The sequence below is a fragment of the Vulpes vulpes genome, chromosome 13 (assembly GCF_048418805.1).
Source record: "Vulpes vulpes isolate BD-2025 chromosome 13, VulVul3, whole genome shotgun sequence".
NCBI lineage: Eukaryota > Metazoa > Chordata > Mammalia > Carnivora > Canidae > Vulpes > Vulpes vulpes.
In genome coordinates this window covers 31,785,599-31,809,784 of record NC_132792.1, presented here as the reverse complement: position 1 = coordinate 31,809,784, position 24,186 = coordinate 31,785,599, and the positions used below count along the sequence as shown (strand labels likewise).

Below are 24,186 nucleotides of genomic sequence, written 5' to 3'. Positions count from 1 at the left end.
TTTTGCTTCTTGCTTACATGATTACCTGAAGAAGGAGAAGTGCCAAGACTCCCCCTGCTCTGTTCTTGTCTCTTGACCCCCAAACTGGTGTTGAGAGCCCGGTCCAGAACGTCAATTCTCCTTTACCTTCCAAAGATTATGTTTGCCTTACTTTTTCTACAGTTTTATGATCTATTCTTTGTGTTTTCTCTCTGAATGTGATATGAATATACCTCTAAATATTTCTTGGTGACATAAAACTTATTTTTCTTCAAATTTGGACTATTTTCCTACCTGATATTTTGCAATAACCAAGTCTTGGACTAGATTTCTAGGCAACAAATTGCAATTTTCTCATGAAATTTAATAAATCAAAGATAAGCAGTGCTCAAGGGAACTCAGAATCCTACCCCTGTGTTTTGTTCAAGAAGTACATATATAAAACTCAAACAACCTGAGTTTCTCAAATGCCGGTGGAGAAATCCAGCTAGGAAATTGCCTAATCTAAGAGCTTCAAATGAGTATACTGGAGAAACAAAAATCTTATTTTAGGAATTTGAATTTACCTTTTTCTCAGGAATATTATTCTAAAAATTTAATAATAACTTCCTTTTAATAAAACTTTGATGATATGCTGTTACTTTCCACTATTGTCAGATGAATAGAGAGAACATTAACTTTTCTAGGCCATTTAAGAACTCTTTAGAGTCTGGAACATCCTGAAGAATAATTATTTCCTGTAAATTTTTCTAGTTCATGATCTACTTAATAGTAATGTACAAAACATCAAAATGCTGTCGGGAAAAGCTTCCTTTACTCTCTTCCAAGATTTTAATGATCTCCTATCAGGGCACAATTTTCAGCTGAGATCATATAATCCTATGCAATAAATCTTCTTTGTTTTTGTTCCATTAAAAAGAATGGTGAGCATATCATCCATTGTTGATCTGTCAGCTGTAAACTAATACATGCTAATTGTTGAAAACATTTTTTATTGTATGGTGCCAAGACAACACAAACCATTTTCTAAGTAAATGAGCTTATTTGCATTCATAACTACCTTGGTACAATAATTTAGCTGTTTCTATTTCACAGTTAAATTATAACTTTTTTTTTACCATAATTTAGGAAAAGAAAAAAATACATTTAGGAAATCTTTTTTTAAAACGAATCATTTTAAAAGTAAACTTTTGTATCATGCCATTTATTACCTTGATTTTTGAGAGTTTTTGGAGTTGTATATATGAAGATGTTATATTCTAAGTATATTCAAAATATGTTCTTCTGAAGTTCTATTTATAAAAAGATTTTTTTCTATTATTTCTCACTTTCTATAGTTCTCATTCTGTTTATCATGTGTAAATTTGTAACGGAAACCTGACTTATACCCTAAAGGTAAACAGACTTAGTTCCTTGGAAGTAGAGAGAGAAATTCACTTAATGCAAGCCTTGAGAAGGTAGTAGAATTATCATCAAACTAGAGCTGTTAGCTAATTTGTATTCTTTCTTTATATAAACTTTTCTACTCTGTGTCTTTTTATTTAATGACTTTCTGGTTTAGGCACTGGAAATGAGCAGTTACTGTGCTAAGCACACTACTGTGTATTTTATATATAAGTATATTCATATCTCTTACTCCTCACAAGAATCTTTAAAATGAGATTTATCCTTATCTTACTGGCATGAAAACTAAGGCTCAGAGTTTAAATTAAATTAAATTAAATCTTTGACTCTTAGGTGTGAAGAGAGTTACAGAACTAAGGAAGATATTATCCTGGCCTTTAGGAGCTTATATTCTAGTAGAGGGTTTGAAAATGAAACATGAACACACACATACACACACACACACGCACACACCTTTACCAAGAGACAGCATGTGTTGAATTCTATAAAACTTATAAAACTATGTGGTAGGATCTTATTTTCCCCTAAGTTTTGCATATCCAAAATTTTAGCTCAGCAAACTCCGTTATCTAAGAGGTCTTAGCCAAAGATATGTGCAGTGTACACCATGAGTGTTTTGTTTTTTAAACCAAATTCTTAAGCCTTAAGCTAACCTGTATATACCCTACAAATCTTAGCAACAGAACTAAAAGTTATGACAACTCAAAAAGACAAAGGATAGAGTATGCAAAGTCAGAATCCTAACTAGTGAAATATAAAAGTCAAAGAAGATTTAGGATTCAGAAAGGAAAGCATAGCAATCAGGTAAGAACCAATCAGGGAAACACAGGATACACAGGTACAAGTCGGCTTTGGATATTGACATAAAGTATCAGAGACAGATTTTAAAAATCGGCTTTGGATATTGACATAAAATACCAGAGACAGATATTAAAAATGAAGCATGTTGTGTTTTAGACCAGAAGTGTCATGCATTTCCTTCTGAGATAAAGCTATTTCTTATCCTGTAGCTGGGCACATAGTTCTCCATAAAATAATGGGATATGGATGAATCTGGTCAAAATAGGGAAAGTGAAACCTGAGGACATAGTAGGAATCAGTGGAAAAATTTGGTTTAATATTTTAGTTTTGCTTCATAAGCATATTCCCTGGAATGACTCTCTTGGATATATGTAAAAATGGTTATATCTTTTTTATAGCTTAGAGCAGTCTTAAAATAACTTATTTATTTTGGGGTATTTCTACTTAATGTTTTTTTTCGGTGAAGATAGACCTGGAATTGATACTAAACCAGTATTCAACTATGACCAAATCATTGTCATCATCATCATCATCATTTGTCATTTATTAAACACTTGTATGTCGATATTGTGCTAAGTTCTTTGTTACATACATTATCTTATTTAATCCTTGCAGCAAACCTAGGAGATGGGTACAGTTGTTGTCCATATTTTAACAGATAAAAAACTTGGACTTATAGAAATAGTTGGCCTGAGATTCCAGATCTAATCATTTATGTAGCCAGGATTCAGACCAGCAATTCAGTCTCACTCTAGAGCATGTGCTCTGGTTACATTATTATTTCTTATTACCTCTTAGAGTTAAAACTTCGGATTTTTCATTTGCTTCTTGGTACATGTTTTACCTCCTAACTTAGATAATGTTGGATCCACCCATTGAAATACTGTTCCACACAATGGCTGAAGACTTGTCACTTAAATTATTTTTAATATTTTAAAGTGACTTCAGTTAGAAAAAGAATACCATGGACTAAATGTTTTCCAAATAAATTCACTGTAAATAACTACTACCTTTAAAAAGCAACATGAGGCTTCTATTTACATAGATATTTCCAGAAAAAAAAAAGCGATTTTGGCAGAACTTAAGTGTATTCTTTTTGATACTTGAGAGTTTTATCCAACAAAGTGGAAAGTTAAAATGGACTAAAAAGGCCAATATCCCACCTAATTTGAATATATATTTCTAGATTAAGTATTTGATTATTAAATTTTATGGAGCCCTGAAAATAACCCCTTTATTTTACATCTGAAGAAAATGATCAGTCATTAACTTAAATATATATAACTAGACACTGAGAGATCGTGAGGGGGGAAAAAAACAGATTATTTTAATCTGATTTAATGTTTATACTACACCCTATTGCCATTCAGTTTATCTTAGCCGAATGTTTATATCTATCTAATATTTGAAGTGAATTGTTTGTTATTCTTACGGGACGGATTATTAGGTAAAGATTCTTCAAGTCACAGTAAATTGTTTATATCAGATAATCATCTTTTTAAGGCTTTGTGAAATTTGCTAGTGTGTATGATTAGAAAAATCTTGTTGCAAAATGAACCAAATAAGGATGTTTCAACATTATGTTTGAAGTGCATATAAATAAATATCTATTAGCAGATATTCTGTTAACCCACTGGTAGCCATCAGGTAGTAATGATAAAATCATAATATGTTATTTATATTATTAGATAGCAGATATTTGTTATTTCTAGTTTTCAAAACAACCCTGCAAGGAAGAAGATGTTATCCCTATTATTTTGTAAACAGGCTTTTAAAAGTCAAGTAATTTGCTCAAATTCACCCAGCTAGTAGGAGTTTTCCTTACTCCAGGTTTTCCAGACTCCAAAGTCCTGTTTTGTTTTGTTTTTTTTACATCCCCAATGTCATTAACATAAAGCATTCATGATGGTTTTCAACTTACCAGAGTATTTGAACACCCAGAACACCCTGCACGCTGGCCTGTGCCAGATAACTATTTGATTATTTCAATTCCAGGAAGTTTGAACTATTATAAATAATAATGACTTTTTCTAGTATTTCTAGGATTCATCAAAATCCCAGCAACCATTCAAAAATTAAACTCTCTTTTTTCTTGGTTTTTCTTTAAAAAGTTAGTGTTTTAATAATTAGATTTTATATTATCTCTAGGTTTTCAGTGAAGCATAATGGATTACAAGAGAACATTGATGGCTACTAAAATTGATCTTTATAAGTTACAATGGTAACTTCATCATACTTTTTTTTCAAATTCTACACAGAAATAGAATTATTCTACTTCCTTATATTATGTTTATTTCCCAGATTTTACCTAAGTGTTTTTCCCTGAGGCCATTGCTATTGTGAAACTTTTAATGGCCTTCATTGGGGTGTGGTGAAAATGCTCTAATTGCCTTTGCTAAAAACAAGAGTTTCATATAAATTGAATTTTTCTTTTAGGATAATTGCCATTCACTTTTGTTTTATATGCAACTGAGTGGGGTTTTGCAGTATCCTCTGTGGACAATTAAAGTGCTGAAATAGGAGAAGCTAATGATTGCTTTGTGTGGTAATACTGACAACCTCTGCGTGTTTGTCAATCTGTGTTAACAGTATCGATCAGGATGGGATCCTCATAGAGGGGCAGATAATATTTCCACTAAATCTTCGGACAGTGATGTAAGTGATATATCTGCGGTTTCAAGGACTAGTAGTGCTTCTCGTTTCAGCAGCACGAGCTACATGTCTGTCCAATCAGAACGGCCAAGAGGAAACAAGAAAATCAGGTGAGTGAGGGGGCTTTAGCAGGAAAGTCTTCTAAATTCTTCTAAAAATATTTTAGAAGGTCTTTGTTTTTACTTTGGATAAACATAAGAAAAACTTGATTTTGAAATTGTTAATGTGTGTCATTAAGGCAATAAAAACTGAACATATCACTTTTTATTTTATTTTGGTCTATATTTGAACTTGCACAGAGATGTTTTATAGAACATAATAATTTTCTTACTAGACTACTTGACATAGTATCATTGAGTTATTTTTTCATGTTTGCTATTTTAAAAGTAATTCTGTTATTATTATATCTTTACTGAGATTAAAGTGATGGCTAAGTAAAGATTTGAATTTGTTAATGTTCCAAAAAATACGAAAAATAGTATTTTGGAGGGCTTTTTCTTCCTAGCTTAATACACTTCAGTGATTCAAAATACATAAGAATATTACTTTTTTAGTAAGATGCTCTCCTATTCTCCTGAAACTTTTATAAATGCATGGAAAAAGTCCTCAGCTTTTCAAGAAAATTTACAAATGTAATAAATGTTAGTGTAATTTTCACTTATCACCTGACCTATAGATTTTATGGCACCTAAGCTATTTGTTTTTTACTCTCATTACATCAGAAAAAAAATCTGTAATGGAAACTACAACTTTTTTCCATGCAACTTTGTGACAGGAAAATATGATCTAAAGACAATTATGACTAAGTGCTTCTTCTGGTATAAACTGGGGAAAAATATTCAAGTTTTAAAAGACAATTTTTATTTATGTTTTAGTAGTTTTCATTCACTTCTGTTTAATTTCATGTGCATTTTTTTTCTTGACTTTGTCTTTCTTGTTTGTGTTTATTTGCATGCCTTCGATTTGTGTTGCTTTCAAAAGGCCAAAGGGAATAGAAGAGGGAGGGCAAGAAAGGGATAAGCATGAAGAGATAGTTCATGAAAAGGAAGAGGTAAAGGAAGAAAGACTTAATGAGAATGAGAAAGGGACAGAGATCACAGAAACATGTGATAAGGAGAAAAGCAGAGAATCAGGAGACGAGGAAAAAGCACAAGATAAACCTGAGCAAGGGAAAGAAAAAGAACAGTGGAATAAAGAGGATTTGCAAGGACGATTTTCACAAGATGATGACAGGTAAAATTTGCTTATTTGTGTAGACGTTTTCCATTAGTAAAGTAGTCCTTTTCTCCTAATCCTTAAAACTATTTTGCCATTTACATTTGGTTTATTTTCTTGTGTTTTATCTGTTTAGCTTCTAATACAACTAACTCATATGTTGGCAAATTACAGATCAACAGAGCAAACAGATTGATTTACAAAATAGTCTTTAATTTGTATTCACTAGCTCTGAGGGTCTGACTTATTTGGTTTTCTTTATGACTAGCTGAATCAAATGTAAGTTTCCCTTAGTTCCCTTCACGTTAATTGCTGTTCATCTTCTCCATTTATAGAGTCAAAATTATTAGAATGAGATTCTGAAGAGACTGAAAAAATTTAGCTTGCTTCATAAAAACTATTAGACACTGGAGATTAACTTTTAAAATGAGTGGTAAAGTAGTGAGCAAAAAGGTAAGCTTTGTTCAGTCTCTGGCTCCCTTTTACCTTAGTTTTCTGGTAGGTTCCAGCTCAGTTTTGATTACTGAGGAAGATGGCAAATCAAGAACAGTGCTCTTTGATACTCTGAAAAGGATGGATGCCCCAGGGTTTGTTAGAAGGCAGACATGTTGGGTAAGGTCCCTGTAAAATTCAATCAGCTAGAGAAACTGCCAGAGAAGGAACTTTGAATGGGAAAGAAAGGGGAAAAACATAAGCAGCAAGGTATAAAAATAACTACGTTTTAATTTTCATGAAACAGAGACCAAGTAAGTATGAAACTCTTTCTTTATGCATTGTACTAAAAGCCAAATCAGGACAAGTATGCAGTAGATTTCATCTTTCTGCCTGAGGATATGAGGCTTCTCTAATTAATTGCACATCATGTCCATTTTGGAGGAATTTGGATTTCTAGTTGTCAATCCAAAATTAGATTTTGTGTTAGTACATACGTTGGCTTCATAAACACACCTTATTATAAGCCAAACTTTGCATTATTATATCAAAGCCCAATCTCAGTTTGTACTTAATCATAACTAATGAGAAAGATAATTGAGGGACAGATGTTTATCCCTTTAGTATACAATTCAGTGATTTAGTCTAGGACACTTCACTTTTTGTCTCGGATTGGTATATTTAACTATATCTGTGATCAATGAAAGTTTTTGCACAAAAGATATTAAACCTAAAAGGAATCCTAAGTTTTGCATGTTATGTGATTTAAGTCTAAACTAGTAATTTCAAATCTACCTTCATTACTCACCTAACTTTCAATAATTACTCTGGTTTAATAATAAAGACTGATTTATTTTTCTAACTTGTTGGGCATAGAATTATTTCATCACTAGTTCACAGAGAAAAGCTTTCCAGCGTTTCCTTGGAAAGTATAGACATAGAGTTTCCTTTCAAAAGCAGACCAAAACCCAGGTCTCTACTTTGTTTTTCTTTCTGTATACTGTATAGAGGAGAACACATAAGCCCATTGGTGTTTGCCTGGAGCCAAAAGTCTAATAAACCTGGCTTGGTGGACAAAGAGTTGGAGAACTTTTTAAGTTCTCAGTTCTTAATTTATTACTTTCTTCATCATTTTCTTTAGGGAAGGAGTACATTATTTTGCAGGGGGAAGGGAAAAATGGTATATTCCTAACAATCTGAGTCATCAAGGCACTGTACTCAGTTTAAGTAACTACATAATCTTATGAAACTTTTAACTAAAGGGGCTTAGGCAGATGTATCCAGGGAACATAGATGCGATAAAATAGGAAGAAGTATCAACTACAATTATTTGTAAGAAACTTTTGGTGCTGTTAATTATTACAACATAAGATCTTGAAATTGCTTTCATTTCTTAGGACAAAATGAACAATCTTTCTTGTGAGGAAATATGTCTGAGTATTCCCAGTAATATTTTGTTTTGGTAGCTGATGAACACAATCATAGATTGTTTAAACACTAAAAACAACTTACATGCTTATACAAAATTATTGGAAATAATCTTATTCTATGACACACCATTGACATTTTATGCCTGTTACTAGTTTTATAAAGGAAAAACATCTTCTGACTTCAGACTTTAAATATTTATAAGCAGTGTTAGAACTTAAAATTAACACAGTGATTACAATGTACCAAATCCATTATAGTTGCTGTTTTCATTACAGTAATTGAATCTCATTGCGTGATACAGAATTATGTTGTTTGTGGTCTAGTAGTCACATTAGAGTAAGTCTTCTGAATATACAAGTAGAAAATGAGTAGGAAAAAGTAAATTCAAAAAAGGTTCATTAAGCATTTGAATATAATATTTTTCAAAGTTAATTAATACATAATATATTCATATGCAGATATTTGCATACATAGATATAAGTTGAGTGAATACCTCTATATCATTAATGATTTTTTGGCAAACTCTAGGAAATCCAACATTATATTAGCCATTTAAAATATTTTTCTCAGTCTGCATACATTTGTGCATGCTCTGAATTTTGTATCTATTTACATTTACCAATTATATGTCATATATATGTGGTAAGCTGGCTCAGGAAAAAAAAGTATTCAGAGGTTAGGAGAAATCATTTATTCAACCAATACTTATTTAGAAAATCTTTCAAGCACTGTACTAAAAACTGGGGAGAGAAATGAAATTAAGCATTTCTTAAATACCTAAGCCTGAGAGTGAAGCAGTTTCTTAGCCTTGTGTAAGTGGACACTTAAGGATAGCTTTTATCCAAAAAGTGTTATCAATATACCTAAACAAATTCACAAGAGTTTTTGAGTAAGGAATTTGGCTCAGAAAAGAGGAGATCTTAAGTATATCTGCAGTGGAAGATAGAAAAAACAAATACTGAAAAACATAATATTGTCAAAACCAAAGATACTGGTAGCTTTACAATCAAACTAGATTCATTCATTCCTCCAGGTTTTGTACTAGGGCTCTAAGACAAAAGAAAGAATTCAGGAAATTTGTTCTCTATAAATATTTAGTTTTCAGGCATGTCTGTAAATGACTGAATTATAATTTCTCTTTTAGAGAGTGTTCTTGAGGTAGGGGAAATATTTTAAAGGAAAAAAGGTTGGCACCTGTTCAAATATTCATGAAGAACTGTTTTTAAGAGACTTAAGCCACCTAAATGGTCTAGATGAAAGTTCTTATAATCTTTAGAATGGCAAACAGGATAATTGTTAATGAAATATTTATTGCTGCTAACATGTAGATCAGTTACAGATCGGAGCTGAACATTTTCATGGCTGTGTAATACAATCTGATACATCCAGCATATTTATGCCCATGTTACAGACTTTTAAAGGAGAAGCAGTATGTCTCATAAAAGTGATTGTGGATGAGGCATCTAAAATAACTGGATTCTCATCCTGACTCTGTCACATCTACTTGCTCACTTTGAGCTTTTTTGCTTGCTGTTGGAGGAACGGAGGAGTCACACTCCTTGCCATAGTACACAGACAACAGGAGAGTAAGCATATTATACTGATGATTTGTCCTTATTATCATGAGCTCAAGAGGTCATTGGTTCTGTGACTAACCACTTGTAGAACAAACAGCTCAACATAAGTTTCCATCACTTGGCAGATGTTTCCAAAATTTAGGTGACCAGTATTTATACTCCATAGATCAAGCTGAGTCTTTCGGTTTTCTGGAAGTATGGTTCAGTGCGAAGTCATCCCGTAGGGCACACTGATTGACATGGGCTATTCCACTGATGTATTACTGATGGTCAATATTTTCTTTTGCTTTTTTTCTTTCTCATTAAGGATATCTTCTCGTTAGTACTACTGAAATCTTACAAGCTTGAGTAACTTCTCTGTTTTATGATTATGCGTGTAAAGGGAATTTTATTTGAAAATGTGTAAATATCACTCTTAGAATTTTTCTTCTGTAGTTTAGGGTGGGGCCCAGAAATTTGCATTTTTAAAGCAAACACCCCAGGTGATTATGATACCATCTATCTTTTCTTTGGGATTGCTTCTATTTCCTTATGAATTTTATGATCAGCTTGTTAGTTTCGGGGTTGGGGGAATAAAGCAGCTGGGACTTTGACAGGGATTTGTTTAATTAGATAAATTTGGGGAATGTTGCCATCTTAAAAATAGTGTTTTCCAGTCTGGGAGCGTGAGATGTTCCATTTATTCATGTTTTCTTAACTTTCTTTCAGTGATGTTTTATAGTTTTCGGTGTACACATCTTACGCTTCTTTTGTTAAATTTATTCTAAGCATTTTTATGGTATTATAAATGGAATTGCTTTATTAATTTCTTTTTAGTGCCGTTCATTGCTAGTATGTAGAAATATAGTTCATGTTTATATATTGATCTTATATCCTAAAACCTTACATGTTTCATTTATTAGTCCTAAAAGATTTTTTTTGTTAAGTTCCTTAGGATATTCTATGTAAGAGATCATGTCATCTGTGAACAAAGTAGTTTACTTCTTCCTTCCAATTCATTTCCTTTTCTTGTCTAATTGGCATGGCTAAAACCCTCACTACAACGTTAAACAGATGTGACTCATAGAAAGTTCTTCAAAGAAACAGCCATATAGAATTACTCAGCATGAGCTGTCACAGCATTATTGAGAATATTTTCTCCGATGCCACTCATCCATATTAGAATAGTCTATGCAAAACTTTCTTTTAAAATTCTATGAGTATTTCTCCCAAACAATTGCTATATTTGTTTCACATAAAACAATACATTGTAGCCCATTGTATGTTCTCCTTACCTAGTCTATAGGGAAGTTTGAGTTCGTAGCCAAACCCTATTAATTCAATTTCTTGAACTACATTATATTAAAATTATATTACATATAATAATTCACATTTCCACTTTTGCCTCTTTTTTTGAGGCTTTGCTTTTCTACTTCTCTTTTACTATAGTTTTCAGTTCTGTAACTTTTTGTTAAAACTGCCTCAAATTATATATGCTGCTAATAAATCTTAATGGCTTTCATATTTTATTGTAAAGACTTTGAGAATTTAACCCCATTACCATTCTCTTCTTGAAATGCTTTTTTCTCTGGGCTTTTGTGATTGTACACTCCTTTAATTCTCTGTTCATCTCTCTGGTCATCTCTATTTTTTCTGTGAGCTTTCTGTATGCCCCTTTTATGTTGATATTTTCCAGGATCCTATCCTCAGCCCCCTTATTTTTATTTTATACATTTTATCTTATCACTGCATTTTAATTCCATGGCTTCAAGTAACATCGATATGTGAATGACTTCTAAATCTGTATTTCCAGCCCAGATTTCTTTCTTAATCATCTACCAACTCTATCCAGTCCTGTTTTTTCCACCTTCTTGTCTGTCCTGGAAACATACCAGTCTCAAAGTGCAAAATTAAGGGGCCCCTGGGGGGCTCAGTCAGTTAAGCATCTGCCTCAGCTCAGGTCATGATCCTGGGGTCCTGGGATTGAGCCCCACTTCAGGGTCCCTGCTCAGAGGGGAACATGCTTCTCCCTCTCTCTGCCCCTTCCTGTTGTGCCCAAGATCGCGAATCCGAGAAATCACCAAGGAGCCGATACAGATGCAAACACATGAGGGACACAGCGGAGCAGGGACTTGGACCCCGAGACTAAAGAGGCTTAGCAGCTTCATAGGGGCCAGTGGCCAATGGGATACGCAGAAAGTTGCACAGTCAGGCTGGTCCACTCGCAGGTGGTCGATTGAATTACATTTTACCCTGAAGTATCCATTTGAACTGGCCTATCACTGAGCCGGATTTCCTGTTAGGGTGTGCCCTGGTCTTGACTAGGGTGGGGCAGTGCCCTAAGCAGGTCGGCACAAGGCGGGTACAGCACAAAGTGGAGTCAGTCCTGCTCTGCTTGTCCAGGGGTAGGGGATTTTTGTTAAATTTCCTAGGTCCCACACTTCCCTCCACTTATGTTTTCTCTCTCTCTCTCAAATAAATAAATAAATCTTAATTTAAAAAAAAACTGTAAAATTAGATTCATCATACTCCTCACCAAACAAGCAACCAAAATGAATGACTTTCTTCTCTTTTACTGTCTTTCTCAGCATGTGGCACCCATATTCTTATGCTTGCCCAAGTGTGACAATCTGGACATCACTTTTTACGCAATTCCCTGCCTCCATTCACTAAGTCTTATTGATCCTAATGCTTAATCATTTCTGAAATATGTCCATTTCTCTCTAGCCTTATTTCTACTTCCATAAATTTATCTGTTATCTCTTACAGAGATTAGTTCAGTAGGAAATTCTTATCTTTTAAAAATAAGAACCCATAACTCTGAGCTCAGTATGATAACAGTATTTATGAATTATATACTTTTAAAAGATGAGGTTTTTTTAAAAAAAATTATTTATTTATTCATGAGACACATACACACACACAGAGGCAGGGACACAGGAGAAGCAGGCTCCATGCAGGGAGCCTGATGTGGGACTCCATGCAGGGAGCCTGATGTGGGACTCGATTCGATTCGGGGACTTCAGGATCATGCACAGAGCTGAAGGCAGACTCTCAACCACTGAGCAACCCAGGCGTCCCTAAAAGATGAGTTTTATGACATGTGAATTAGATCTTTTAAAATACTCAAAAAATGCTAATTTTTTTAAATACTCAAAATATATCTGCAAAAAATGAATCTATAATCTATTTTGCTTCTTCAGTAAATATTATGAGTATAATGGTAATAAATGCAGTTGATATTTTGTTTAGGGCCTTGTTTGTCAAGCATGTTTCCTTCTATTCCATTTCCCCTGAGAGCTATCTTTCCCTAAAATATTTCTCTCTCTTTTTAAAAAAATTCTTGCATACATTTCAACATCACCAGGGTGCTTAAGATGAATAAAATACAGACCTTATTCTTAAGAAAGGGTGATGATTTTCTTTTTTCCTTTTTTATAGCTCCAAATTTCTCCTTTGTTAATAAACATAGTTGTTGGCCTGAAACTGTGAACTCTATTTATATATTGAGGATTCTCAGTGAATAAGTAAATAAGCTAGTCTCATAAAAGATTTAGAAAAATTACTGGATTAATTGATTGTCCATCATTTTATTTTCCATGTGTGGTAAATCTGAATGTGCTAATGACTTCACAGTCTCTATATTGGATCACTGACAGTGAAAGTTTTGAGATTTGATTATATATACAGCCCAAAGAGAAGGAGCATTTGAAGATAAAGTACTGAGAAAGCACAGCTACTAGAGTGAGAAACTGAAGATGGGGTAGGGATTTGAGTCAGAAGCATAGGTGGATGGATTGTTCAAAGCAGAATAAACGAAAATATGAAAAAAGATAAATTAGACTGGCAGGTGAAAAGTTGGTTGTCACTACTTTATGGCCTTAATAAGAGGCAGAATGTAAGAGTTTGGAAGTTGAATTAGAGGTTTGATTTGAAAATCTGGAATAATTGCTCAAGAAAATTAGAAAAGTAGCTGACCAAGGACAAATTAAAGGGTTGATGAATAACTCAGTAGATCCAACTGAGGGACAATTCCAGGACACACCAGCATGGGAGAGTAGTGTGATCTTTCTAGCAGCACTGAGCCAATCCAAGTGTACGTACAGAAGTCAGATTGTAGCATTTGTGGAGGATGGGAATTTTGATGGAAGGGGCTGTAAGAAAAATAGCAGTGGAAAGAAATAAAAGGTGCTTATGTAAATATCAATGCTAGACGAGAAAGAAGAAAAGTCCAGACAGGAACTGATAGACTAGGAGAATGTGAAGAAAATTCAAAAAACTGGACAACTATATCATGTAGTACAAAAGCAAATTTAGGGAGCTGGCAGGGTGAGAGGTTTAAATGTCACAGTGTGACACTGAAACTTAAGATTGTGTAGTAGAAAAATAAAAAATAAAAATTAAAAAAAAAAAAAGATTGTGTAGTAGAGCTATTTCGCTAGTTAGCAAATTTTAAGACCTAGCCATTGGAGCAAGTAGAATAAACTGGATGAAAAGAGTAAAAGTGAAGGTAGATGTAAGGTTTGGTGTTATGAAGCAATTTGTTAGGTCTTCCTAATGAATATGTAAGTCTCATAGGATTACAGTAAAATTGAGAATTGAAAAGAAGACTAAGCCATCTCCTAAAGACTTCAGTGAATGACTCAATGGCCATGAAGTCACCAGATGATAAGAGGAAAAGAGAAAAAAAAAAAAGGGAGAAGTACCTGTTGGCATATCCAGAACTAATAAGGTGCAAAAAAAAATTAGACTTTTAAATAAAAGTATAAGAGAAATATTTTTTAAAAGTATCCAGCAGTTAGAAACATTACAACTTATGATGAAGCATAAGTATTTGTCACTAGAGAGGACTTCAGGGGAAGCAATGTGTTCAAGGAAGCACCAGGTTTTAGTTAAGGCAAGACATAGCAAGATATAGACTGTTTTGTTGACCATAATGAAAAGGATTTAGAATGAGTAATGAATTTAGCTTTGTAATAGAACCACCTGGCTTTTGCTCTGCTGTTGATATCACCACATTTTCAGGGTATTCTCAGCTAACTCTTAGTATCTATTAGTACCAATATCTATTTTTTTATGAAATTGGATATCAGTGTTAATTAAAATTTACTCCCACAGCCTACATAAATTTTAAGAGACTTATAAAATTTAATGGACTTTGTAACGTAATCATCATTAGCAATTCTGCTAATTTGTATTTCTCTGGTGACTGGTTATTCTGTCCTATTACCACCAGAAAATCCTATTCAGAGATGTCTACACAGATTTACTGATGAATCAATTTCACTATAGCAATTGAGGATTGTATACACTTAAAATGTCTACTAGCCTTCAATTATTTATTGAATTTTTGTCTTCTGGCATTACCACCATTGGTTAATCTCTAAGTAAATAATGTTTCTATAGACTTGTCTCCTATAATGAATCAAATTAAGTTTTATGCTCTTTTTTTGCATTTATTTCTAACATTTCCCCACTAGCTGCATGTTAGAGAGTAAAATACATAAAGTATGAAAGTAGAGAAATAATTAAATTGGAATGACTTTCACCCTACAAAATAATAGGAGAGAAATACTGCTGCAGTAGTTTCCATCATATTTAACATTTGTTTTTACAAGCCAGTAAGGACAACTCATCTACAGCTGTTACTATAAATGCAATGTTCAAAGCTAATGACTCCTAAAGAACTACAGGTATCCATTAGAATGAACAAATTTAACATATAGAAGTTTGATTTTTATAGAAATAATAAAAGTAAGATCAACTTTGAAGTCAAAGAATTTTCATGCATTAATATTATTGGGTCATATGGCAGTATATCAGTATAATGTTCACCATATAGTATGGCTTCATTTTCAACCTCTGATTCTCCAGGTAGAAAAATGGGATCTAATCTTAAGGAAGCAAAATGCAAGAAAAAAAATCCACAAACACCTGACCTGAGACTTTAGAACCTTCATGACACAATTCCAACCTTTATAGTTTAGCTACTTTGACTTCAGTCTTTCATACTTACTGATATTTCTCCTTACTGGCTCTTGGCTTTCATACTCTTCTGTATATGCTGAAGTCGATTCTTGTGCCTGAATTGTGGTTTCTTCCTTTCCGTTTTTGAGTAAAGTACCTACTCATCCTTCAGTATCCAACTTGAATATGATATTTCATCTAAGAAATGCCATCCTCTCTCTTCCTTCACAATTTATCTAATATTCTTTAACAATAACGGTTTCTCTTGTTGATGCTCATTTTTCTCCTCTGAGTATAGTTAATTATATATCCATTTAATCAACTATGGTTGACCATTAGCCTTTTGAAGATAAGTTACCTATCATTTTTATCTTTTTTATTGTCTTATCTCCCCATATCTACAATGTTTCACACAAAGCAGGCACTCAGTAAAAGTTTGTGTATGATATATGAATAAGTAAGATGTAATAACACAGTGAAAATTTAGAGGTGTGAAGAGCTTCCAACATGGTGCTTCCAGCGTAGTGCAATACTCAACATGTTCATCTCAGTCTTCTTTGATGAAAGGTTTTAAATAGTCCAAGAGGTCATTTGTTTTCCTGGAAACAAATGTCAACTAAGTGTATTTTACTTCGCAGGAATTTGTATTATGAGATACTATATGCCTATGATACTATATTATCATTAGGATGGCAAAAATAAGGTAGCTTGCATAAAAGTCTTCTGATACTTCCTATCAAGATATTTTTAATACATGATACATAGGACTTAATACTGAAATTGTCTGAAGACAACTGCATATTTTCAGAACAATCTGTAAATTAACCAACTTGCTTTACTATTTCTGTTTATCATAAAGTGTGGATTACTGGAATAAGAACTTGACTCATAGTAAGCATAGTATAATTTATCATCATCCAAAATTTATTTTTAGTATTATAATAAATAACACATAAGTTCTCCAAAAACATACATGAGAGATTATATAGCATAATGGTTAAAACTTAGCTCTGGATTCCGACAGAACTGGATTGAATCCTGGTTCTGTCAATTTCTAATAGTGTAAAGTGTGGGTAAATAAAAACCACTCTTTTCATCTATATATTGTGGATAATAATATATAATATAATATTTTCACAGGTTTGTCATGAAATTTCAACGAGATTATATCCTTAATGCTTTTAACACCATTCCTGGCATTCCTGGCACATGATAAGCATTTGCTAAGTAGTAGAGATCGGTAAAGAGAGAAAAGTAAAGGAAAAGAAACGTAAATTATGAAATTCTCATTTTTTGGCTTCTTTAACTGCATATTTCATAGGAACTCTCCTGTAATACTTTGACTGATAATTCAGAATAAAAAAAGTTCATCTTACATTTTGTGCAAGAGAAAATGATTTCCAAAATACCAAAAAGATTTCATGATAAAATAATTTCACAAAGTAATATGGTAGAGATTTTGAAAAATGTTTAGGATGTTTGTTTCAAGTTTGATATGGCTCACCTTTAACAGTCTTGGAGTTAAAGTGGTTTTATTTCTTAAATTGCCTTCATTTATTCAGCAAATATTTTTGAGCATCTTCCATATGCCGGATCTTCTGATAAAATGGGGGAAGTACTGATTGACAAGACCTAGTCTGTTCCCTCAAAGAGCTTAAAGTCTCGAGAGGAGATAGTGTAATTAGAAGAAAATAAATTGTTACAATAAGTAATTAGTGTAAGTAATAGAAAAAAAGCAATTCTAATATGTGATTTGATAACACTTCCCCTTAGTACATCATTGTAATAATCCACTTAATTATTTCATTTAAAGCTCTCTACTAACTTTAAAATACAGATGTATGGAAAATAGAAGTTATTAAATTATCTAAATTGCCCAATATTAAATAATTCAAACTGAAGCAAACAGAGACAGGTGGCTCTTACAGCATTATACAAGCCAGAAAAACATCCTCAGAAGAAAATCTGTTATTTCTTATAAGCCTTTAACCATTTAAAAAGTCTGAATTAATAGCTTAAGAACAGATTTGAAAACTTTTGTTGGGATCCCTGGGTGGCGCAGCGGTTTGGCGCCTGCCTTTGGCCCAGGGCGCGATCCTGGAGACCCGGGATCGAATCCCACGTCGGGCTCCCGGTGCATGGAGCCTGCTTCTCCCTCTGCCTGTGTCTCTGCCTCTCTCTCTCTCTCTCTCTCTGTGACTATCATAAAAAAAAAAAAAAAGAAAATTTTTGTTAAGCAGTTGTTCTTAGCTCTGTTGAAAACCAAAAATAAAGCTTTTGAAATCTAAAAAATACGATAAATAAAACATTACATATTATTTTGGACTTGGGACTTCTAGGTGTTTTTTAATCTCTCTGCCATGTAAATCTGAAGGAGTCTTTAGCTGAAGTCAGTCAGCAAGGTAAGATTATGAAGTATGAATACTTAGAAATATAAATCAAATCTTTTAAATTGGTGCTTTCCAAGTATATTTCCAGAAAATTAACCCCATGAACTAATACTTGAAAATAAATGGTTTTAAGGTCAACAAGTGTGGGAAATCAGTATACATACTGTCCTTCTCCTCGAGATTCATAGTCTATATCAGCATCCTCAGAAGTTCTGTGATAAAGTTGTGTTTAAACCAGTATTTCCTAAACTTTATGATACATTATTTCAATGCAATACTTGCACATTTTATTCTGGTAACCATGCTTTAAACTCAATAACATGCATCATAACATCTTTCATTCCTAACTTTGGCTTGCATTCTCTCAGTGAAATAAATATTTTTGTTTTTGAGAGCTTAAGCACAGAATTATGGTACAAAACTTGGGGTTTCCTAGAAGAGATTCTTGGAGCTGAGAAAACTTACTTATAGGAATTGATCTTGTCCCTAAAGAGGCAGACATATGGGGCTAGGAAAAAGAATTGTAAAATCAACTAGGAATTCACAAATCTGACAAAGAGAAAAAGTATTATCCAAGGAATATGAGATGAGATTTATCTTCTAAATAATGACACTAATAATAGGGATGTGTAAAAATAGCTTATATAATTCAACAAATGTCATGAACATTTATAATTTTGCTGATTTTCATGTGTATTTTAAAATTTAATTCACCCTGTCTCCTGTTTAGGGAATCACTTCAAACAAAGCAGTTGAGTCACAGGGTAAAGGTGGAGTTGATGGGTAACCCATTACTACCTTTTCTATCCTTTTCTATTTGTTTGGACTATTAGTTGCTGAGGTCAACAGAGATTATAGCTCTGGAGCTCCACATGTCATAGATACATGTGTATACATATGTATGTGCATGCATGTGTGTGCATGCCACACTCTAGCCCATGCTTAATGGAATGCTCTTTCCCAGTGTCCCCCTTAAGAAGTGGTCTATCTTTCTCTGGATTTGAGGCCTTCTTCTAGTTTTGTAGACTTCCAGAATTGGTTTTACATTGTTACTTAATGTAGTCCGTGACTTCCACAGCTAATATTTTAACACATCATTAAACTTTACTGTTTCTACTGTCATTAGAATACACCTTCTTCATTAAAAGGATTAATTATACATGCTATATAGGAGAAACAAAATTATCTTATGTTTAAGGATATATTAAATATTCATCAAGGCCTATCAGTATAATAATGAGCAAATATTATAAAGGAGATATTTATAGACTTATGTTTAAATTCAATATATAGATACTTCATTATCTTATTATACTTTCAAAGTCTTCACCACTTTATTATTATCATTCTTTTAGTTAATAATAATAACAGTAAGGGGCACCTAGGTAGCTTAGTTGATCAAACATCCAGATCAAACATGATCTGAGCCAAAATCAAGAGTCCCTCAGGGTTGTGGGATCGAGCTCTGCATGAGGCTCTGTGCTCAGCATAAAGTCTGCTTGTCCCTCTCCCTCTGCTTCTCCCCCTTGCTCTGTCTCTCTCTCTCACACAAATAAATAAAATCTTTTAAAAATCAATAATGTTAATATATCAATAGTGTTCTTTACTGGTTAAAAACTAATTTTATATATAATACAAAAAATATATGTACATATTAATACATAATATAGTATATCCATACATCATATGTATGTTATATATAGCTATATACATATGTGTATGTGTATATCATGAGGTATTAACAGTAAACTTGAGAAATTGACGTAGCAGGTTTTTTTTTAAGATTTTATTTATTTATTCATGAAAGACACAGAGACAGAGGCAGAGACATAGGCAGAGAGATAAGCAGGCTCCATGCTGGGAGCCCGATGTGGATCTTGATCCCGGGTCTCTAGGATCACGCCCTGGGCGAAAGGCAGGCGCTAAACCACTGAGCCATCCAGGTGTCCTGACGGAGCAGGTGTTATTATTTACATTTTTAGATGAGGATTCTGGTTTAGAATTCTAATGAAATAAACTTAGAATTTAGGTTCACTCTGTACAAGTTGTTATCACTATAAAAAATAAAAAGAATCTGTGATTTAGGCATACTTCTCTCAGAGAATAATGATATTTAGAGGATACTAAAATCTTAGCTTCATGGGAGCAGAGTTCATCTGGCATGGCACTGCCTAGAATACTTCCAACAAATATTTGTTGAAGAATAAATGGATAAATGAATGCCTTTTTCAGTAATTTTTTAAAATGTTTTTTCACTAAAACAATTGAACTTAATGAATGAGAACGATAATTTTAAGATAATAAAGATTTTTAAATACCAAGTAACTATATTAAATGGAGTGTCTTTTCCCACTGATCCCTGAACTATTATGAAATATTTAATCACCATATTACCTCTTCTTGATTATAATCTTTCTAGTTCATGATTCATTCATAAAATCTTAATGTAATGCTTCCCTTTTTTTCTTCCAAATTCTTAGTTAAATTCCAGTTAGTTAGCATAGAGTGTAAAATTATCATGTGTGGGATTTAGTGATTCATCACTTTTTAGTGATTCATCACCCAGTGCTCATCACAAGAAGTGCCCTCCTTAATCCCCATTACCTATTTTCACCTGCCACCCACAGCCACCTCCCCTCTAGTAACCATTAATTTGTTCCCTATAGTTTAGAGTCAGCTTTATGGTTTGCCTCTTCTTTTTCCCCCCATGTTCATCTGTTTTGTTTTTTAAATTCCACATATGAATGAAATCCTATGGTATTTGTCTTTCTTTGACTAACTTATTTTGCTTAGCATTATACTCTCTGGCTCCATCCATGCCATTGCAAATGGCAAGATTTCATTCTTTTTAGGCTGAGTAATATTCCTCTGTGTGTGTGTGTGTGTGTGTGTGTGTGTGTGTGTGTGTATCTTCTTCTTTATCCATTCATCAGTCAATGGATGATTGGGCTATTTCTATAATTTGGCTGTTGATGATAATGCTGCTATATGCCTCAGGGTGCATGTATCCCTTTGGATAAGTGCTGTTGTATTCTTTGAGTAAATACCAGTAGTTGTAGTGCTTCTCTCTTATAGTTCAACTATTATATACAGAAAGCCACAGACCATTATTGGAAGGGACTTTCTTTTTTTCTTTTTTTTTTCTTTTTTAATTTATTTTTTATTAGTGTTCAATTTGCCAACATATAGAATAGCACTCAGTGCTCATCCCATCAAGTGCCCCCCTCAGTGCCCGTCACCCAGTCACCCCCACCTCCCACCCACCTCCCTTTCTACCACCGCTTGTTCGTTTCCCAGAGTTAGGAGTCTCTCATATTCTGTCTCCCTTTCTGATATTCCCACTCATTTTTTCTCCTTTCCCCTTTATTCCCTTTCACTATTTTTTATATTCCCCAAATGAATGAGATCATATAATGTTTGTCTGGAAGGGACTTTAGAAGTTCTTTAGTTCGCTGAACCAAAGTAAGATTCCTGTATCAGTGGTTCCCAAACCAAGCTCATAAACAATTGCCAGGGGATTCACCTTTATAATCACAGGTATTATATTTACCCTGTAATTGAACATATATCTCACACACTCCTTTGGATTTGTGATATATTTCACAAGTTTAAGAACATGAAAACTGAATTGGAAGGGAAAGTTCTATCATCTCAAAATTAACCAAGTTATATTTGACCCACAGGGCAGGGGACAGGGTATAAAATATATTGTTAAATTGTTTTATTAATTTAATTAATTTATTTTCATTAATTACATAATTATTTTTTGCCCTTAAGACAAAAACAATACATACTTAAGAAGAATTCTGTCTTTAAATAGTATTTATCCAGGGACTCCTGGGTGGCTCAGCAGTTGACCATCTACCTTTGGTTCGGGGCGTGATCCTGGAGTCCCAGGATCGAGTCCCACATCAGGCTCCCTGCAGGGAGACTGATTTTCCCTCTGCCTGTGTCTCTGCCTCTCTCTCTGTGTCTCTCATGAATAAATAAACAGAATCTTTTTAAAAAATAGTATTTATCCAAATTAAAGATTTATCACGTTGCACCAGTCTCTACTACATTAATATTTGCATTTCGCTTGCTATGTACAAATTGCTTTACCCTTTTGAAGTTATTACACAATTTGATAGTAAATCAACACAGCATGCATCTTGTATTGAAAGGATGCAACTGCAAAATAGTGAAATTTTACCTCTTTAGCACAATTTTAAAACATTATGTTTGTAACAATGATATAGAAAAAAACACAGAAAGGGAAAATAAAAGATAAAGAAGAGAATAGAAAGGTAATGAATTAATATATATTCTTTAAAAAATAGGTAAGTTGTGCTAGAAAGCATTTTTATTAACCTTTTGCATAAAATCAAATCTAGTCATTAGTAGTATTTAAACCCCTTAGAAATTTGCTCATAAATGTTAATACTTATATTTTCTGTTAGCCACAGTTAAGATTCTAGGACCACATCATCTGTTTTGAAAAATTTAACAGTTCTGTTTTTCTGAATTGATGGATTAGACATCCATGCTCTAATCATCAGCAGAGTCGCTATGGAGAATGATACACTAAAAACTCAATATTCTTACAGTGCTTTTATTGTCCATTTTTTCTTTTGTACCATTTAAAATTCTCAGTTACATAAATTATAAGAAAATATTTAAGTCTCAATAGCTTTTTAAACTTGTATTGAAGGATTGCAAATTTTAAAACTCTAATAACTATGAGAACACCTGTGAGTCAGTATTTCTTTTTGAATTGAAAATTCAAAATGCATTGCCTTAGAATATTACTACATAATAGTTTATAATAATTAATCCTGCATGACCAAAGGTAATACTAATGCTCTGAAGCTAAGACTATAAAGCTATTTAAATTTGCATAAATTTGTTATAAATCTTAAAATATAATGTTAATAATGGTGTTATTATTAACCATTATAACAGCTGCCTTAATTTCTTTTTTACTTAAGAAAGAGTTGTCTATTCAAGAAGGTGTTTTTTTCATTAATCAAGGGTTAAGTTTCTTCAGTGCTAGATTGACAATATCACCCTTGATATCTCTACTGAGTCATTAAATATTTCTGGTTTCAGTATTTGTATATTTGTAATGAAAATCACATGCAGAAAAATGCCTTAATGATCTTTTAGATGGTTCAGTGAGAAGGAGGCTTGGATTTTTAATCTTATTAGAACAACATCTTTGATTGTTCCTTCTAATAGTATAGAAACAATTGCTCAGTGTATCTTGTATTGACCATCTAGAAATTATTAATTAGAATTATTATTAACTATATTTTACTTCCATGTTTTCCCAGAAATAGGAAAGTGACCATAGAAACTCCTTACCACCAAGATCACTGAGGATCTTTTAAAGGCAACTTTGACAAAATCTCTAGACTCATTAAGTTTAATTTCTATGACTCCTACTGTAACAGTGTTCTAAATCTAGACTGGGGATCTCAAATTCAAAGTTTTAAAGAGGCCAAGCAGGTAATATAAGTGATTAAAATCAAATCTGAGGACTAGGTAGTATGGGAGCAATGGCCCACTGGAGAGTACATGCTCCTTTTAAATGGGGCAAGTGCTGCCAGCTCCATCTAGTCCTTGCCATATAGGAATGCAGGCAATATTACCAGACCCAGACCCAACCAATCTAATCCTTAGATTAACTTTGTAAACACCTCTCTTGGCTAAAGAAAGTATATCAGTATGACAGATTCACAAGGAGGAGTGGTAACTGGTTTGCATCCAAAATAGTATTCTTCAGAATAATGACCCAGAGTTACTAAAGGTTCCGAATGACTTAAAAAAAAGGGATGGGGGAGGATAAGTCGCATACTTCATATCATTCTGAGTGAGAAAACTGCTCATGTTTTAGAACATTCTTTAGTAATGTAGGTACAAACAGATTAATCAGAATATTACATTTCTAAAATATTCTTGTTAATGATTATCTAGATAGGCAGGGAGATAGATTTAAATAGATAAATTGGGCAGCCCCGGTGGCGCAGCGGTTTAGTGCCGCCTGCAGCCCAGGGCGTGATCCTGGAGACCCAGGATCAAGTCCCACATCGGGCTCCCTGCATGGAGCCTGCTTCTCCCTTTGCCTGTGTCTCTGCCTCTCTCTCTCTCTGCATCTCTGTGAATAAATAAATAAAATCTTTTAAAAAATAAAAAATAAAAAAAATAAATTGACTAATCAATAGAAAGGTAGTAGAAACAAACATAATAATGGGATGTTATATGGAATTGTTGTATAGCATACTATAAAGCCCTTAACAGATAGAAAGAAGTGCTGTGATGGATTTAAGTATCCAGGAGTGGAGCTGATTATTAGAAATGCTGAATAAGTATAAGTAAAT

At 33.3% G+C, this 24,186-nt stretch overlaps 1 protein-coding gene across 49 annotated transcripts in view; it reads left to right on the top strand.

The window, feature by feature from the left end:
* The window catches only part of RIMS2 (regulating synaptic membrane exocytosis 2), a 589,976-nt gene that overhangs the window by 446,627 nt on the left and 119,163 nt on the right, over nucleotides 1-24,186 (top strand). For 29 of the 49 annotated variants that reach the window (XM_072734082.1, XM_072734080.1, XM_072734079.1 and 26 more), the window contains one exon: nucleotides 4,774-4,946. The exons of the other annotated variants lie outside the window; for them this stretch is intronic. In XM_072734082.1, the coding sequence (XP_072590183.1) occupies nucleotides 4,774-4,946 (173 nt within the window). The remainder of the gene's footprint in view (nucleotides 1-4,773; nucleotides 4,947-24,186) is intronic. 49 annotated transcript variants of the gene reach the window in all.